We start from the raw sequence: 21,167 nt of genomic DNA, 5'->3' as shown, positions 1-21,167 counted from the left end.
ACCATCATAAGTGTTTATGAAGTACACACACACACACATATATATATATATCCATGTGTTTTTGTGTATTGTGATTGTAGCTTTTCAAATTTGTAACTACTCTGGTCTCAGCTAAAATGCCAAGCTGCCACCTTTTAAAAAAAAAGTGTATTTTGTTTTGAAAATTCTTACAATTTATCTAAGTTACCCTAAAAGTGTAATTACAGGTCATATTTTATAATTCCCCTAAACATGAAATCGTATGGCCTGAAGTAAATGTAATGTGGGCTGATGCCTGCCTGTATATTAAACAATTTAAATGAAGTTTTAACACTCTTGATCCTCACAGACAAATATATATCAATCACAAGAACATAAGGGGGAGCTATAGTGGTAACCAAATTTTTCAGAAAAAGTTAAGCAATGCTTTGTTGAAAACTCCTGGTGGCTATAAACATGATATCAGTAGTTCTTAAACTGACATATACCAGCCCTTGCCTAACCAAAAAATATATGAGTAACAAAATATAATAGAATCTGCATCCATACAACTCTTCTTTCTTTACTATGGTATTGAAGAAATTTAAAACTATCTTAATGGCAATGTGTCTGCTTCCCATGTCAGTCCTCTTAGTGTCCATCCCAAAGAAAAACTGCTTCAGATATGATAATGTGATCAAGTACAGGCTTAGTTTTCATATGTTATACAATCATCATCATCATTTAACGTCCGCTCTCTATACTAGCATGGGTTATACGGTTTGACTGAGGTCTGGCGAACCAGATGGCTGCACCAAGCTCCAGTCCTGATCTGGCAGAGTTTCCACAGCTAGATGCCCTTCCTAATGCCAACCACTCCAAGAGTGTAGTGGGTGCTTTTACATGCCACCGGCACGGGGGCCAGTCAGGTGGTACTAGCAACAACCTTGCTCGAATTTTACACATGGGCCAGTCAGGCGGTACTGGCAACGACCTCGCTCGAATTTTTATTTAAAAATTTTTTTTATACATGCTAACGGCACAGGTGCCAGTAAGGCATGCTGGTAATGATCCCGCTCGAATGGTGCCTCCTACATGCCACCGGCACGGAAGCCAGTTAGCCGCTCTGGCAACGATCACGCTCAGATGGTACTCTTAGCACCCTACTAGCACGGGGCACAAGTGCCAGTAACAATCGCACTCGTATGGTGCTTGTGCCCGTCATCGAATGGCAATTAGAAAAGTATAGCAAGGTATAAAATAGAGAAAGGTAGGGTAACACAAACAAACTCATCTATATCAATATATCATGCAAGTATCAGGTACATTAGAGATAACATTAATGAAAGTCAAAAAGAAAAGAAAACAAATGTAGCAGAAGAGAATTCCACTGTTTTTCAGCAGCATTTTATTTACGTAGAAGTTCAATATTGTATAAAGTGAACAATGATATTAGCTGTTGGATTCAAAAAGTAACAGTGATCAATAACCAATTATTTGAAATTTTTGAATCACAACTTTTGAAAAGGACATTGTGTAAAATGGAGGGACAACTACGAAAAAATATCCTGTCTTAAAAAAATAAAATAAAATAAAATTTGAACTAACAAAAAGAAGATAACTTCCTATGTTGACGTGTATGTGATACATCATGATCAAATCTCAAACACACGAATAAAAAGTATGAATTAATGAGTTAGCTTTAATGTTGTCTACTTGTCTACAATGATAAAACAATACGACTTGTCAATAGAACCATAAAAACGACTGAACAAACTTTATGAAGCTCATGTTGCACGTTTGAATCAGTATTTTCCCTATCAACCAACATTTTTTTTTTTTTGCATATTCACTTACTAATTCAGTCAAGGATCAACTTTTGTCTTTAACTGAAATTTATATATCTATTAATATGGAGTGAGAAAAATGATAGGTGAATATCCCAAAGTACACAGAAACAAATATATTTAAATCTGCAGGGGAAGAAAATGTATGTATAAAAAAAAACAAAAACATACAAGTGATATAATAAATTCATGTAGTGAACTGAGGAATTTGAATAAAAATCATAGCCATAAGGAATTTTTAGAACAAATTCAATAGAAATTCATACTAAAACAATTGCAGTAAGACTAATATGGATGAAAAATATTTCATAAATAAATTTTTCAGTTTACACATACTTTCTGATCATTTGCTGCAGACATTTAGCTGAGGACACATTTTAAGAAAGCTGAAGTAACATTTGAATATCAAAAATAACACACACATACATTTAATCTTATCTATTTTTACAAGATTCCCATGTAAGAGAAATAAAAGTAGAAACTGATTTGAAAACAGTGGAATATTACATACAGAATCTCTAATTTATGCTATTATATACACAACATGATTAGAAATCATTTTTTTTTTTCCTTCTGCTTTCAATGAAATGATGATATATTTTGTTGTGTTTTTTTTCTTTTCTTAATATTTTCATTTTTTAAAACTGATGTGAATATGAAATGTTCCAGAAGACAAAAAAGTTCTTCCTATTCACAGCAAATGTGATTGTAGCAGAACACAAGATCTCTTGACCAGGTGAATAATAGTAGTAGTAGTTGTAGTAGTAGTAATAGTAGTAACAGCACCATAACTGCAGATACACTGTAGTTCTATGATACTTTCCATAACTCACAAGAAGAAAAAATTCATTTAGACAGGAAGACAATAAATGAGAAAGAAATTAAATGACTTTTAGAAAATAGTATGATATTACAAAATGGAGGAAAGTGTTAAGACAGAGAAATCAATAATGCAATAATAATGTTATTTCATACAGTAAAAATGATGTTTTGTTTATATCCTAGTAAGAATGCTGTCATAATGAAAATTTTTACCATTACATTGTGTCGGGAGTCATTTTTATGAGCACATATTTTTTTTTTTTTAGAAATTGTAACATGAATACACACATTCTAAGATTTAATGGCAGAAGTCACTATCAAAAAGTAACATTGGAATTAGGCACTAGTGGCACGATATACAGCAGAAATGTCACTTTCACCATAACCCAAACGCCGAGCCTTTTTATAGAGCTGAAAAAGAAAAGAAAAACAAAATTTATTACAGCAACATTACATGTACATATATATTTTTAAAGAGATTTCAAAATAAATGTTTCAAATTTAATCGTACAACTTTTACAATACAACACACAATGCATACACACACACACACACACAGTTGTCTTTCAGTTCTACTTTGGCACAGTTTTAGTTTCAGTTGTCTTTTGTTTATGTGTATGCTATTTGAAAATTCCACTTTGTTTTGTTAGTTCCATTCTGGTTTTCAATCCATTTTACTTTCCTTTCATTTCTATGATACTGTGGTAGAAAGAACACTAATGTAGCACCTACAATAGTTTTGTTTTCTTATATTCTGTTAAAATACTTTCCAGATTGAATACTAGTTTCAACTGACCAAACACAAACAAGTCATTTTCTCTACAAATGAAATTTAAAATACTAAATCGACTTCGTAAAGTGCAATAGAAACATCCAAATAATATGACACAGCAGCTATTAGATCAAGTAAAAGAAAGAAGAAAATCAGAGCCAGTATAATCACAGGAACTTCAATAAATTCTAAACACCCATTCATGTGCAATAAAGAAATAAGTAAAATAATTGCCTATGGACAGCTTTGAAGACCACAAAAAAAAAAAAAAAAAAAAAAAAAAAAAAAAAGTAAATTTTTTTACAAACTAAAACCTTGACTTTCAGGTAGTAAGGGAAGGCTTGGAAAAATATAAGTTGAAGCTTTTTTATACAAAAAGTCAAAGCAGATCGAAGGGTTTCTGCTACAATTACTTAGAAATAAATGAGGATTCTACCCTTGAAACAAATATATATAATGCTGATAAAACTGATCGTATAACAATATGTGGTAGTGAAACAGTAACATCAGGTAATACTGAGGAAAGTAATTATGAACCCCTCAAAAAAGATTACAAATTAATAGAAAAGGGTCTCCACATTGATTATGTTAGTTTTGTCGATTTATGGCATCGGGCCGATCGCAGTTGTGAATATGGATATGGACTGGATTGTCAGAAGCTAGATTACCTTGTGGTTTACAAAGAAAATTATCATCATAGATGTTGTTGTATTTCGGAATGGTCATTTTGCCAGTTTAGCCAATAAAAACACACGCACTATATATTTGGTGTTACTTTGCTTCAGCGTTATTTATTTTTTACATTAATCTTAATCTTATTTCGGCCAGAGTTCTTTCGTCACACTCCTGTGACCTCATCAGTGGTCCTTTGCTTTCTTCTTTCTTATTTGTGTCTCTCCTTACTAACGGTCAGCCATTTTGTATTTTGTATTCCTATTGTATATGTCTTCATTTGCGCATGCGTATACCTCTATGTGTGTCTATGTTTAGTTAGTGTGTGTGTGGGGGGAAGTGCCTGTAATATTTGTATCTCCTCTTTATACATGTTTGTAAGAAAGAAGAAAGCAAAGGACCACTGATGAGGTCACAGAAGTGTGACAAAAGAACTCTGGACGAAATAAGATTAAGATTAATGTAAAAAATAAATAACGCTGAAGCAAATTAACACCAAATATATAGTGCACGTGTTTTTATTGGCTAAACTGGCAAAATGACCATTCCTAAATACAACAACAAGTTTCAACACACAATTTCACATCAAGAATCTTGCAAAACAAATATGTTATCATAGAATAATGGTAAAAATAGGATCGAACATATCTACATTGTACATTTATACATGCATGCATGCACACACACACACTTGTTTCTCAATTTACGCATATCAAATTGTGTAAATCAGGGGTTCCCAAACTTTTTAGACCATCGACCCCCAGGCATGTACAAGAAAATAAATAATAATAAAGCAGGCATGCATTTATTGACCCCAAGGGGTCGATATCAACAACTTTGGAGACCCCTGTTGTAAATTTTCCACCAGGACTGCTTGGATGATGTGTCTGATCGTTTTCAGTTAGGCATAATCTATAACAATGTTTCTCAACCCTATAATTTCGGGTCCCCTGTTTCGATTGGAGCCTCCAGCTGTATTCAAATTTCCTGACTCCCACCCCTTGTCAGAAAACAGTATCAAGAGTTGTGAAGAACGAATTTGTACGTAGTCTGTTTGTGAGACCTCTGTTTAATCATTAAAACATTTATTTAATTATGAACATAGAAAGAAATTATGCATTAATCCCTATTTTTGTAAGCAGTTGTATCCATAAAAATTTTATTTGCAGAGAGCAGAAATTAAAAGATATATGAAATGGACGTGTGTGTGTGTGTGTGTATGTGTGCATGCGCGCATGCTCATTGTATAAAATTTTTACAATAGCTGATTTATGGAAAAGATTATGTTAAATTTTTGAAATGCAAATATGTGAATGAAAATTAAGTTCAGACATCTACATGGTAGCTAGATCTGGTAGAAATAGCAACCAAATCTCCCTCAAAACACCCAACTGTCTTAATCCGACAATTCTGCCTATTATGTAGTTTGAATAAGAAACTGTAACTAAAGATTAAGATTATTAATCCCAGAAAGAGGTGAAAGAAGAGAGAAAACATGGCGAAAGTTTTGGTTGACTGTCATCCTGTACTCCCCTTGTTGCTAGCAAAATGGTATATGCTGGCTGTGTGAGCAACTGGTTGTTTTAATGGCGGAACAAACAGGGGAATTCCATTCGAAAAAGTTTTAATTGATTTTCTTGGTAACTATGAGGGCTAGGAAAAAATACAAACCACATTCCAATCTATGTACCCGTCTCCACATGTGTGCCATTTTTCACGCGAATCCACCCAGCCATTTGGCTGGGAACCTCAAGGCAAGAAAGAAAACAATGATCGCCCATGTCCAATTTATATTATACATTATAAGTCCTTAAAGTCAATGTGATCAGCCAAACCCTACAGTCACAATTTAACATCAATGAAACATCATACTAATGTTATTGTAAGTGCTCTATAACACTGTGATTTTATTTTTAACAAATGCTATGCAATATCAAAATCTATTCCATGCATTGTTACAGAACAATGTCTATAAATATAAACCTGTGATAAAATTAAAATCTAATTGTGAGATAATATTGGCATTTCTTATGTTACAAAATCTCATTCACCAATTTGTAAAAGATCACTAAGGTTCCTAATTTCAGAATACAGCTTGTAACTCAGATAAAATGTAAAACTTTTTTTTAAATGAAATTAGTTTGCACATTAGTACTTGCACTAATTCAACTCCTCCTCCTCCTTTAACATCAGTGTTTCATACTGGGATAGGTTGGCCAGTTTAACAGGATCTGATGTGTCCAATGACTCCACCATACTCCCAATGTTGGCTTTGGAATGGTTTCTGCAGCTGTAAGTTCTTCCTAACACCAACCACTTGACAGCATGAACTGGGTGCTTTTTACATGCCATCTGTACCACTTAGATTTCCAGACAGCTTACAAAACTACAAACTGGGATAGGACAGAGGAAGCGGGGACAATTTCACGCTGAGATCATGGGAATTGCACTATAAAGGGGCAAGGGGCAGAATAGAATATTGTAGAGGATCTGCATAGCTACTCATACCTTGTAGGGGGAGGGGAGAAAGAGAAAATGAATAGTAGGGGCTGCAAGTGACAGATTAAAGCAATAAGGTACTTAGGTGGCTCCTTTAGGCACAAATGAGTTGAAGAATCAGTTGCAAGATTGTATGAGAAGAAGAATGAGGAGGTAGACTGTCAGAATGGGTGGGGCTGAAAAGTGGGTGAGCAAGGAGCTCGTGAAGAGAATAGGGGGAATGTAGAAGATAGTGGAAGACGGACAAGAAGCAGTAAAGACGATAGCTGTCAATGATTGGGGTTGGTGACAAGAGGTATCATATGGTAGAGTAGTCTGCAGGAGTGGGGCTAATGAGAGAGAGGCAGTCCTGATAAACAGGTGGAGAGCACAATACATAGTGCACCCAGAACTGGCCAACACACTTACTAGCATTGTTCCTTCCCCAACAAGTGCACACCAGTTCAACTGACCTCAGACTTGCTAATTTTAATGAAACCAAACAGTTCTTTCTTCCACTTCATTCCTCCAAGATATAGTACTCTACCAATATTCAGTATAACTAGAAACAGTTCACAAAGTGTAAATGAAGGAAGTAGCGCAAAAAGGAGTTGCAAAAAACAAATTATATTGAATGTTAAACTAGATGTTTTGCCACATTATAGAAGCCTTAACCCTTTAGTATTTAAACCGGCCATATCCGGCCAAAATATTTCATCTGTTTTATGTTCAGACTGACCAGATCCAGGCCCCAACACCTACCCTACAATGTTATTCTACATTAGGTAATTACACCATCAAGATCTTGAAGATATGAGATAATGCTTGATTAATTCAAATCAATGGGAATCAATAAGCATTATGTTTGATAGAATAATCTGAACACTAAAGGGTTAAACACTGTAATGGCTACAAAATGAATAACATGTAACAGTGAGTATAAAATTAGGTCATGGGCTCAAACAGTTATTCCATTCAATGCTCAGGCAATAATTTTCATAACTCTGATGATGCACTTAAAACGGGATGGCTCCTGAACATGTGGATCGATGACTAAACTGAATGCAATGTGGTTATAAACATGATGGTCAAAATTAGGTTAAAAGTTTTTATAATAATTTGCATAAAGTTAACATGCAACTTCTGGTGTGAAACCATTACTTGCTAGTAAAGGTCTTGTTTGAAAGTTAAGAAGCATTGGATTTAGCATAACATTATTGTGATCAGTGAAGCAGGTAGCACTGATGCAGAGGCTGCTACTAATTATTCTGATGAGCTGAAGAACATTATAGCCAAAGAAAGTTATACACCAGAGTAAGTGTACAATGTTGTTGAAACTTGGCCTTTTCATTTGTAGGAGAGAATCCTGCTGGAGATATGAAACTGAAACCCTTACTTGGATATCATTCCCAGAGTTCAAAATTTGGTATTTTCATGCATAATAATGATTCTATCTCTACTTTTTTTTGGAAAAAAGGAGTTCCATTGAAACATGCCACCAGTTATTCAGTCAATTTAACATCCACTTTTCAATCCTTGCTTGGGCCAGATTAAATTCACTGAGGCACGTTCTCTGCATTTGGCTGCCCCGTCCCCGACACCAACCCATACGTTTTCAAGCAAGATAATAATCCCCAGTCATTTCAACAAATGACACTATGAACAGTGAGGCTTTTTGCTTACAATCACTGCATACACACATCAAGTCTTGGGGCTATACAAAATCAACACACACACAAACAGGCTTCTTTCAGTTCCCATCTTTCAATTTAACTTAAAAGATAGTGGTCAACCCACATCCCCACTAGAAGGCTCTACACCCTGGCCATGCCATTCATTCCAAAGTGAATTTCTTAAAACACTAAGTTATGCCCATATCTATTATAACAAGGAAACCAATGGGAAAATAGGTTTTTGCTTTACAGAAACATTTTCAAGAATGAATAAGGGATGCCTCTAACTGAATGCCACATTAATTTGAATAATGAGTAGTTTATAATTTGAATGAAATGTGCTAAGCAATAGAGTTTCATTTAGTAATTTAAAAAAAAGAAAAGTTACCTCATTTGCTGCAGCAGCAACATAAAGAGGCTGTTCGACTCTGTCACCCAAATCTAATGCCAATCGTAGATCTTTCTGCTGGTGTTGTAAAGGAAAATGTGGATCATGTTTGTTATTCATTATGGCTGAAATAGAAATCAGAATTCAACAGAAACTTACATTAGATTTTTAAAAAAATATATTCATATATTCCAAATACAATTTACAAAAAAAAAAAAAATAAAAAAAAAATAAATAAAATAAAATTTAGCTTTCAAGCTGGCTATCCTTCTGAGAATACAAATTGAAAGTATTAAAATTCTTTCCTCAATTAATTTGTTAACAACTATCTAATATTATTCCGATCAATCCATAAAATTGAAAAGCTCGAATTTGGAAACCTTTGTCAGGGAGTTTGATTTTGTTTGATGCATATTTGTCAATGGTGGCAAAATAAAAATTACTGGAGATGAAGAGTCATAGGATTTACAAGTGTGGTCATAAAACATCAGTAGAACTTATAAAATACAAAGGTAATTACCTTGACTTTTGTAACAAACTGTAGTTGAAGCTAATGGACCTAAGGATAATATTGTTGCCACGTCTTCCTGCTCCAGACCAGCTTTCTGAGCTAGAGCCATTGTTTCAGCTAAACTTGCCATCATTGAACCCAACATCATATTAACGACAAGTTTCATGCGAGTTGCCATACCAGTCTCACCTGCAAAATGATTAGGTAAAAAGGTCGAGAGGATGTGCATTGGTAGATGAACAACATACATACATAATTATCCTTTATTATTTCAGCAGCAATGACTTCAACTTTTGCAATTACCACTCACACTTCAAACTGAAATTACCAAGATTATCTCTATACACTGTAATTATTTAGATCACCTTAGCAAACTGCTAAATCTTGGAAACCTTGGAAACAATTCTTATATTCACACAAATACATTTGGTACATCTGTCTGTCCATAGCCAAAAATGTTTTGAATACTGACATGGAAGCATGGTTAAGCTGCTTACTTTGCAACTGCCATAGAGTTAGAATCAATTACAATGAAAGGCACATTAAACATGTCTTGTACCAAAGTTCTGTGTCAACTAAAGACTTGTGAATAAAATTCAGAAGCTAAACAGTGTACTTTGGAGGTGAAATTTAATTCAGCAACCAGTTTAAGACTGCTACCATGAATTTTGGATCAACAGTTCTTCCAAAAGTGTCAGTATCCAACCATTCTTCAGATAATATTTTGTTCAAATCATCTGATGAAAAACTGGAGCACTGGTTATCATTTCCAATGATTTGCCTTTAATCCATTGATTAAATTATTGAATAAAATGTCATCCAAAAACTGGTTAACCATTTAAAAAAAAAAGTTTTGATGGAAGAGTAGGTGGAAAATTCAGCAACCTGTGCATCAATGTTAATAATAATCATTACAGAATGTAAATACATGATATAGGAAAAGATTATCATAACTTGCACCATGGGGGCCACTGGTGACTTCCCACACTATATTCTTAATATACCATGAGAGCCACTGATATTTCCCAAATGTGATGTCTTTTTTTTTTTTTTGGAACCTCACATTACTGTGGTTTATTTCAATTTTAAGAAATTTTCCTGAACATAATTTTTTTGTATTTCTTGGTTTTCAATTTGAATCAGTAGAAACTGAGAAAGGACCAGGTAAAAAAGGGTCTTTGATAAATAAAACAATACTGTTTTCTGCTTTATTCTAATGCAACTGTAAATGTGTTACAGGAATATAGAATAATTTCAATATAATAAATCTTTAAAAAATTATAAGTTTTTCAAGAAAAATAGTAAAACCTATTACTAAATCAGGATCCCTTCAATAAATATTAGGAAAACCAAGAACTTAATTTCCAAACACTACATTTGTATAGGCAATCTAATAACCCACGTTAACCATTATAGCTATTTATTTTTTGCCACATAAATATGGCTTTATTGCACATTCTGAATGGTATGTGCTAACTAGTTTGCATCTCTTTTTCTTTCCGATATCACAGATTTGAGACTTGTAACATAGTAGTATCCTGAGGACTGCTTCATTTTTCATTTTCAATTAGAAAGCTTTTCTGTAGTTTCTTCAAATCTGAGCTTTGAAGTGAAAGGTTTACAGTTGCTGATTTGGTTCCAAATCAAACAATATCGTAACAAGCTCTTCTCTAGTTGATGAGATTACTATAAATACAACCACACAGACCACACACAATTTCCCTTACCATTTTCATTACAAAATTTACAAGAAACAACATGCCCAGGTTATACAGGATAGTTTTGATAAAAAATAAACCCCCAAAAACATATATTACAAAAGTCAGCAATACATGCATGGATTTTTAATAGCAAATGTTCTAAAACGTAAATAAATGAGGAAGGAATTAGTTTTACTTCCTTAGAATAGAGAGTTCGTTATTTGCTTTAAAACATGTTAACTAGAGTGCTTTTGATTGGAACAGCTGTACAGAAGAATATTGTTAAAAGTGAAATTAAAAGTAATACCTAGAAAAAACGATCTTTTCCCCATTGCTTCAAAACTAGAATGACAATCTTCATAAAGCTTCCTATCGCCAGAAGCAAGAATAACAAGTTGTCCTTCCAATGCTGGTACTCTGCTACCACACACAGGAGCTTCGAGAAATCTCCCTCCTCTTAAAACAACAGCCTGTGAAGCAAATACAGAAAATTAAGAACAGATATTAAAAAGACGTTTTCTAAAGATTGGGTTTAATTAGGAAAATATACATTGTTTATTCAGAGGAAATATGAAATTCTTGTACAAAATAAGATTGCAAAAGTGAATAATATTCTAGTGTTCTGCATCCCTCTAACACAAACTGAGTTTCTTAATGCAATTAAGTTTCAGTGAAAACTCCATCACTTTGGTACTTCATATAAATCATACAACTCAATATTAAATCCATATTCTCAGCTGAGATGTCTGTGTCTTGCAAGCTACCTGGCAACCCCACAGGTACTGGTGTCACATACAAAGCATCCCTGCTGACATCACATGGAAAGCACCTAGTACACAATGTGAAGTGGCTGGCATTAGGAAGGACATCCCACTGTAGAAATCATGCCAGAGCAGACAATTGGGAGCCCAGTGCATCTCTCCAGTTTGCCAGCTCTTGCCAAACTGTCCAACTCATGCCAACGGATGTCAAACAATGATGATGATGATTCAAATGAATGGATTATTTTACTGAGATATGAATCCATTGCTAATGTGGAAATCTACTCTGAATTCATAATTTTCTTTTAAATCAAACAAAGCTAATTTCAATTTATGTACTTTTCTTGCATGGTCAAAAAGTTCATTTTGCAACCATAGTGTCGCACCATGGAAAAGTATCTTCTGCTGCAGCCCTGGGCTGACCAATGCCCTTTTTTTTTTTTTTTTTTAATATTTTGCATCCCTTATAACTTCGCAGTTTAGCAAAAGAGTCCAAAAACATAAATACCAAACTTTAAATAGAATAAACATTGAGGTTAATTTGTTCAACTAAAGCTGTCAAAGATGAAATATTTCTCTTCTTGTTTCATTCAGTTCATCCAAATGACTTTAACTGAAACACAGTTGAATTATTCTTTTCTACTCTTGGCACAAGGCCTTAAATTTTCAGGAGGGGGGGGTCAGTCGATTACATCGACCCCATTACACAACTGGTACTTAATTTATCGTCCCCGATAGGATGAAAGGCAAAGTTGACCTCAGCAGAATTTGAACTCAGGAAGTAAAGACAGACGAAATATCGCTAAGCATTTCGTCTAGCGTTCTAACGTTTCTACCAGATCGCCACCTACACAGTTGAATTATTACAAGTAGGAAGAGAATGACTATAAAAATAACTGTCCTAGCTATTCCCAAATATCTTGATTAAAAAAAAACAACACAAGCATGAAAAAGAAACGTAGAAGTCCTTTCATATATCTAACAACATCTACACAACATTATAAAAAGTTAGACTGTAACAATACCTCTCTAACATCTTTGATTGTTTCTTCATCAATAGTAGACATTTCAACATAACCTTTCCCAGATGAAATTCCTTGAATCACACCACAATTACCAAACACAACCTGAAAATAAGCAATTCAGGAAAACAATAAAAAACACTTCATAGATTATTTGCTAACATTTCCATCAACATAGAATAGTAATACATTTAAGATTACATACATCAGGTCAGATGAAACAGATGTTAAAAATTAAGAGACTAATCAAATACTTTTTGAATGATTGTTAAGTCCAACAATTTTCTAGTTCAGTTCACAAATTCTCATATATATATATATAATATATATATATATATTATATATATATATATATATATATAATATATATATATATATATGAATATGACATCAGAGTTGTCTGTTTTATTTTCTCTTGCCAAATTGTTTGCATTTCTCAATACCATCTTTAACAGGAAATTTATTTTAAAAGAGATAACTTATTACACAAAGTAAACAAAATGCAAATAGCCATTCAAAAAATTTCTCAGCAGAAAACTTAAATATTTTTTTTCTTTCTATTGTTTACCTTATTTTAAATAAAAAATGTCATAACAATAGATTACAAACACTTCTTTTTTTTTCTTCATAACTAGAAAGTTATGTGAAAACAGAGTTGTGGTGGTGGTCATTTATCATAATTCCAATACATTGGTAAACAGACAGATGAAATTTCTTATTTAAAAAAAAGCTTAAGAAAAATGCATGTTTGTTTTTAATATGAAATATTACATTTTTAAAGGTGTAGATCAGAGGTTCTCAACCCCTTTTATCCCCTATGGAACCCCTTTGATTCCTATTTTACTTTCCTGGACCCTCATACCCATTCAATGTTTTAAAAAATCCTATTACATTTTTACAATTAAATTAATATCAGGAATTGTATAAAATCTTTGTTTCTTCATAACTCCCTTTCAAAAAACGACACTTTGCAGAAATGTGTAGATTACATAATGCTGTTTCAAACATATAAATCTGAAGAACAGAGTTTAAAAAGTGCTAAAGTTATGGAAATTAATGATAACAAACTGTGGATAGGGAAGGACAATTTCCAAAAGATCCCCCCCCACACACACACAAACACTTAATTTCATCAATATAATTGTAAAGCTATAGCCTTGATAACACATCTGAAAGTTAAAACCCCACTTTTCTGAAAGCTATCAGGAAATAAAGTTGGGAGTGGCACCAATCTATAGAAAGGCCTAACTATCATTCTATCTCATTTTCTCTCAATCTACCAATCTACCAATTTACCTATTTCTTTTAGTCTTCCTAACACATAAAAAAAATTCAGATTCACACGGATATTTGCCTACTTCAGTTCCTTCGCTTCCCATCATTTCAGAAAGATAGGTGAATGACTCTTACAAACATTATCAAGAAATCTGCTACAGACATTTTCATAAAAGCAAGTAAAATCACTGATGTAGGGCATAATTTGCTGACCCCCTAAAAGACATATACTTGCCCTGTTGAAATACATAAGTCGAAGTTCAAAAAGTGGCATTTATTGCACCACTCATGTTAATTTTAATTTGAGGATCCTTTACCCATGAAAATTTTTGGTCAAGTCAGTTTATTACATCCAGACTATTTTGCAGATGTCCAAATTAAGGAACTATCAAACATACTGAAAATGTTATCTAACAGACATCCCTTCATTGTTAGCAATTCCTATTTGGGAAGTGTTGTCCACCATGTGGTATACAGAAACAAAAGCAGATAAAAATTAGCATGCAGTTTATTTAATTAAAAATGTCTTTTTTTTTAAAATTCAAACTGTCATTTACATTACAAAAAAAAACATCCAGTCGAAACTGTAAAGTGGTTGGCATTTGGAAGGACATCCAGCTGTAAAAACCATGTCAAAATTGACCTCACCTGTGCTGGTGCCAAGTAAAAAGCACTCAGTCCACTCTGCAGAATGGGAGGTGTTAGAAAGGGCATCCAGCTATAAAAACCTTGCCAAAGCAGATGAAGGAGCCTGGAGTAGTCTTCTACCTGGCTGGCTCCTGTCAAACCATCCAACCCATGGCTGCATGGAAGACAGATGTTGAACAAGGATATATGAGAAATTATATATCACAAGCAAAGGGACTCAGTTTCACTGGGGTTATAAACTCATAGCCTTAACACAGTACTCTTTGTGTGTAGTGCAATTTGACACGTTCCTTCTAGGTAAATATTTTGTAGAGGATTTTTTAAGTGCATTCAACATATCTGACCTCCAAACTGTAAGCCATTTTTTTCCAAAAAAGAACAAGGGGGAGGGCTGGTGGTGACCTCCGAGTTTCCTACCAATGGAGTTTTGTTTTTCTTTTCCAGGTTTTTTTTGCATACTTTCAAAATGGCTCCTTTGCCACCAGAAAAGGAAAGATTTGGCTGCTATTTCTAGCACGTCCCGCTACCATATAACAGCTATTTGCGATAAAGGATCCACTGATATTTCACTGTGAAACAATTTTTTGACCCCTCCCTCCCTTTCTTTTCCAAAAAAAGTGGCTTGCACCGAGTTTGGAGATCAGATATGTTGAATGCACTTGGAAAAACCTATATGAACAAGTGCTTTAAGAAATATTTACCAATGGATATTTACTGATACACAAATACACTGGTACAGAAGATTGTAAACAATGGAAGTAGCTGTAATAATTTTTTTGGAATCAGACATCATTACAACAGTAGACAGAATGGTTGAGAGAATGATAGAGTAAGAGATAGAAAGAGAGGAAGTACAATGAGAAACTAGATATGGAACACACCTCCCAAATATGGTACTGGTTCATGCAGCTGTTTTCGTATGAAAAGCAAACACACACACACATAGCTAGATATTTAGACAGACAGACAGATAGTCACAGCTGCTACATCAGACATGCATGTGTGCATCTAGCAAGCTGTAGTTGCCATGTCAGTACCGGAAGTTGATGTTGAAAAAACCATTTTAAAGAAGTTAATCTTATATAAAGCAATATTATTTATTTCAATAAGAATATAAAATGAAGACCCTATCATGTATCATCCAAGGTCAAATTATTCATGCATCTCATGTATGGAAGCAATTCGCAATGCTGTTTTTGCATGAAAAGCAAATACACACAGGTCTATTTTATGTAATAGATCAGTTCCTTATGTATACTAATGATAGCAACTTGTGTTTAATCCTAATTTCTCTTTTGCTCTGTTTATCATAACTGGTAATACCAGTAAACCACTAAACTGGAAGCAAACTGAATGATGATAATCTACAGGGAGCTCTTACTCAACTGTAGAATTTGTAATCTAGCTGCACAGATTATGTGTGTGTGTACATACACACATATACACATCAGTCTGCAATGTGTCACCAAAAAAGAAAACTATAATTGATATATATATATATATATATATATATAGCCAGCTGGAGGAGATATCTTCCTGGGGCTACAAACTACAGTAGCATCCACCCTTAGGGGTTAGCCATATTCAAATGGCAAATATGCGTCACGATGTGTTACCGCTACTGTTTATAACTCGCTCTGAGATTTATCATTGTTTGATTTCACTTTTTTAATATCAGTGTCAATCGACACTGGAAAAAGTATATGTATTGTGAAGGGAGCTGACTTCTCGTCGACAACCATGATTGTCACACGCTGATGATGGGTAAACCACCTTGAAACTCGAGTCCGTGTGTATCATGAGTTGAAGACGGGAGGATGACTTCCCTTCACAAATACTGAGAGGACACAGATAGTGTGTCTATAGCCAGCTGGAGGAGATATCTTCCTGGGGCTACAAACTACAGTAGCATCCACCCTTAGGGGTTATCCATATTCAAATGGCAAATATGCGTCACTATATATACATATATATATATATACATATATATATATATATATATATACATATATATATATATATATACATACACACACACATATATATATAAATAAAAATACACACACACAGTACAATGACTAGTCAGTTTGTATTATTCCTCTTTTTGGTATCTGATGCTGAAGAGGAGATAACCACTCCAAAATGCATGCAGCCTTCACTTTGGTTAGAGGGTGCTTTGAACAGACTTGGTGTGTTTACTCCTATTTGTCTAGAGTGAGAAAATTTTCTCATAACAAAATAGAGTGAATGGTCTTCTTACAGGTTTGAATGTGCTCCAAGCATATCTAAACAAGTAACAAGTCTGTGTGTGTAATACACATACACAAGTACATTGTAGTAGGCACATGAAAGCAGTGTTGTGAGTAAGCAAATACTTAAATCAGTTAAGGTGTATTTGGGACATGTTTGACCTGTGTAATGGCCACATTCACAGTCATTTATCATTGAGGAAAGTTCTCGGTTCAGTCTATAGGGTTGAAAAATGCTAACAGTCATTTTAGGGTGCCCTCCAGTAGGGTGGAGAGTACATTTCTAGCTTCTTGGTTATGATCAGCACTGTATACCACAAAAGAGACAACACTGAAGTGATTGGAAGCTTTTACTTCCTTATAATAAATCAATATCAAAACATAACTGGATTGTGTGACTCGGGGCCCGGGCTAGAACAAAATGTTGTTGTAGTAGGCACGACAAAGCAGGGTTGTAAGTGAACAAACATTTAGGTCCGTTCAAATATGTTTGGAATATATTTGGCCTGTAATTCACTGCTGTTTGCTGCTGAGAAAAATTCTCACCATTGGCAATAAACGCCAAAAGTCATGTCAAGGTGCCCCCTGGTAGAGTGGGGAATGCATTTTTACACACATACATACACACATACATGTATACATGCACACCTATATATCTTAACTTATACACAGAAGGGATGGATGGCTACGAGTAGCTAGGAGCAGACAGACAGACTTGAAGCAGACTTGGGAGTTAAAGAGGGTAAGTGATTGATGAGGTTGTGCACAGCAATGGAAAGACTTTGACAAACCTAGTTGATTGACTGACCAAACTATTCATTAGTTAATTGGTCAAATAGTTAACTAATTGACAAATAAAGAACTGAAACAGAACCAATGTGCATTTATGATTGGCATGTTTCAACACATAGATTCAAATCAAGAATCTTGGAAACCAAATACAAAAGTGAAATATATATATATATATCAGCAAAAAATCCACACTCTGTGCGGACTTTTAAAATAGCCCCTGCAAAGGGCTAATTGGGATTGCAGCCCAAAACTAAAGAGAGCTAAATAGCATGACTATATGTCCCAATGGTATTCAATCAGAAGTTAAGGACGGATGAGAATGAATTCTGTAATGCAATCATTCCTTTTTATTGTTCCAATCCCAAGTTGAATTCCTAATGTTGGCCAATCTGTCCCAAAGTTCTTATCTCAACGAAGCGAATGTCATTTTGCTCCTCTCTTGATCTCTGACGTTATCTGACAAATACCAAGTAAGGTGGTGTGAATCGGCCAAGCTTTACCTGCTAGAAATAGCAACCCAAGTGCTTTTTAAATCAGATCTCAATACTGGATGTTCAAGAACCAAATGAAGGGCAGATTTCCAATCCTAGGATCATCCAGACTCCAAAAAGATATAATATAGCACCTTAACTCTTTGGATATTCTAGCTTTTCCTTTATTTCACCAAAGTTAGCAGTTTCGTCTTTTAACATTTCCAAACGAGTTGTAGTACAGCTGAGCAATGCATTTCATAAAATTGTTATTATTAAATGGATGTAATAAGTTAGTGTACAAATGAGCTAAAAGAAAAAGGTGTGCAAGAGAGGAGGGTTCACTGGTATATATGGTAATAATTTAACCCTTTAGTATTTAAACTGGCCATATCCGGCCAAAATAGTTAATCTGTTATATGTTCAAACTGACCAGATCCAGGCTCTCACACCTACCCTACAATGTAATTACACCATCAAGATCTTTGAAGATATGAGATAATGCATGATTAATTCAAATCAATGTGAATTAATAAGCATTATGTTTGATAGAATAATCTGAACACTAAAGGGTTAAGAGCAATGGAAACACAAACATCAAAAAAATTTTTTAAATGTTTTCCCTTGATTACTCCTATTACAAGCAACATACACACAGATGCTAAAATTTCAACACAGAACAAAGGTGACAGTTCTCTATTGCCCCATGTACCAATCAGTAATCAGTTTGTTGAACAAATTAAATGGAGAAAATTGCAGGATGTCCCCACCCAACAAAAAATAAATAAATAAAAAATACTCAAATCCTTAAAGTTATTTCTGGACTAAGCACAATTCATTTGAATCTGACAGATCAACACCCGACCTCAAGTGCAAACAGAAGAAATAGATAGAAAACTCTGGTTATCCCCAAAGCCTCTATCATCAGATGATAACCGGTGTATTCAACGTGATATGGCAGTAAGCTATTTAATTCACTGACATGATCATCAAATAAGTTGTCACTCAAAGAATGATTAGCTTCCACTTATCAAAGTTTCAATGCAAAAACTGAGGTTGGGGGGGGAGGTAAATTTCAACAACACGTGGGCCAATGTTAATAGCAAACATTAGAAAAGGTAAAGAAATAACAGAGGAAGGGATTAAAGTTTTCCTCCTCAGATTAAAGCGTTCATAACTTCCTTTAATACAAATGGGGAAGAGACACAATTTGTAGTTTCATGCAGTATTAGATGGATATGGCATCATGCAGACTAATGTTTTACTGGATGTTAATGAGTTAAACATTAAAGAGCATATGTGAAAAAGGGATTTCAAAATGTAATCAACATAACTGAATTAACTAATTATATGAGCAGAACTGTGTGAAAACTAAAATATTGTAATGCAGAGTAAAATAATTATAAAAGAAGTGGATCTCTGTCTGTCTGTCACAACATCTATTAGAGGGAGGAAAAGAAGAAAATGTTGAGCAAAAAATACAGTGCGAGTGTGAGAAAGAAATAGAGTGTGTGTGTGTGTGTGTGTGAAAGATAAAGAGATAGGTAGTGTTGTCACCATAGTAACTAATGCGAATTTGATTTAAAATGTGGCAATGTTAAGTGCAACTCTCTCAACACAAGGCAACACAGCTTGAAAGAAAATCTTTCATTATATAACAATATAGTGATTTTTTTTTGTTCGCGTGTGCGTATATTTCTGTGTTTCTGTATGTCTTTCCACATAGAGACAATGCAATGCAACACACACACAAAAAAGAAAATTAAAAAGAAACACTTTCACTATATAACAATAAAGTTATTTTTTTGGTTGTAGTTTGTGCGTATTTCTGTTAGTGTGTATGTTACTGTATATCTTTCAACATAAACACAACACATACTTTAAAAAAGACATTCACTATAACGTGAGGTAGTTGTTGAGAAAGAAATTCAGTGAGAGAGAGAGAGTTTGTGTGAAAGACAGAATTAAAATTTGTTTCAAGACAAAAACAGGTGGTTGTTGTTGAGTGAGAAATACTGTGAGAGAGTGTGTGTGTGTGTGAAAGAAAGATAGGTAGACTGTTGTCACCATAGTAACTAACGAGACTTTAACTATATAACAGTCTACTATTAAAAAAAGGTATGTGTGTGATTAACAAATATCTTTACTGGCAGTGTAGTTATGGGTAAAGACTTAGTTTTGGAGTAAGAACAATTGTTAAAGAATACTATCTTAACCCTTTAGCATTCAGATTACTCTATCAAATGTAATGCTTATTGATTTTGTTTTCAATTAATTTATGTGCTATCGTGCAGCTTTGAGATTTTGATGATATGATTGCTTAATTTTAGAATGAGATTGTAGATTGAGAGGCCACACCAAACTGGTAAAGTATTTGCTTTACAAAACTAGTCTAAATTCAAGGATTATTTTAGGATTTAATTAAAATACAATATTTTCTAGTCAGCAAAGAAGATACAAAAGTATGAAGTATAAAATAAACTTACATCTTTCACAGCTGCAGTATCAGATATACAAGAAATGGTAATGTCACAAGCATGTACAACATCTGCAGGTGTGTTTTTCTTTAAGGCACCTTCTTTAATAAAATCCCGACACTGAAGAGAATTTAGAAACAAAAATGTGACAAACAGAAAAATAAAATATATGCTGTTGCATTTAAAAGAAATTAATGTAGGAAATGGTTTGAGCTGTTAGGGGAAAACTATGAATTATTTTCATACACATAGTGGTGACAAGCAATGCATATTATCAAGTAAATATATTTTTTTTTAGAAAGGTTTACAAAAGCTTATAAATAATAACTGTTTCTGATTTTGGAGGGAATATTCAACTGGTACTAATTCAATCAACTCTGAAAGGATGAAAAGCAGAGTTGGCTTCAGTGGAATTTAAATACAGAACATAAACCATGAGGCATTTTCTCAAACATGGTAATGATTCTGTAAGCTTACCATATAATTCTTTCTACTATAGGCACAAGGCCTGAAATTTTGGGGGAGGAAGCTAATTGATTACATCAACCCCAACTGGTGCTTATTTATCAACCCTGAAAGGATGAAAGACAAAGTTGACCTCAGAAAATAAAAGCCAGAAGAAAAGCCACTAAGCATTGCCTGGCACAGTAAC

At 34.0% G+C, this 21,167-nt stretch overlaps 1 protein-coding gene across 2 annotated transcripts in view; it reads right to left on the bottom strand.

Annotated features, from left to right (window-relative positions):
• Positions 1-1,330: 1,330 nt before the first annotated feature.
• LOC115222551 (putative oxidoreductase GLYR1) overlaps positions 1,331-21,167 on the bottom strand; it is a 64,422-nt gene continuing 44,585 nt past the window's right edge. For both annotated transcript variants that reach the window (XM_029792816.2, XM_029792815.2), the window contains 6 exons: positions 20,525-20,635; positions 12,608-12,709; positions 11,129-11,291; positions 9,131-9,310; positions 8,611-8,735; positions 1,331-3,038 (listed from right to left, as the gene is read on the bottom strand). In XM_029792816.2, the coding sequence (XP_029648676.1) occupies positions 2,964-3,038; positions 8,611-8,735; positions 9,131-9,310; positions 11,129-11,291; positions 12,608-12,709; positions 20,525-20,635 (756 nt within the window). In that variant the 3' untranslated portion in view covers positions 1,331-2,963. The remainder of the gene's footprint in view (positions 3,039-8,610; positions 8,736-9,130; positions 9,311-11,128; positions 11,292-12,607; positions 12,710-20,524; positions 20,636-21,167) is intronic.

This window comes from Octopus sinensis, linkage group LG20 (genome assembly GCF_006345805.1).
Source record: "Octopus sinensis linkage group LG20, ASM634580v1, whole genome shotgun sequence".
Taxonomy (NCBI): domain Eukaryota; kingdom Metazoa; phylum Mollusca; class Cephalopoda; order Octopoda; family Octopodidae; genus Octopus; species Octopus sinensis.
Note: the sequence above shows the minus strand (reverse complement) of the source record. Positions and strands in the feature narration are given on the sequence as shown.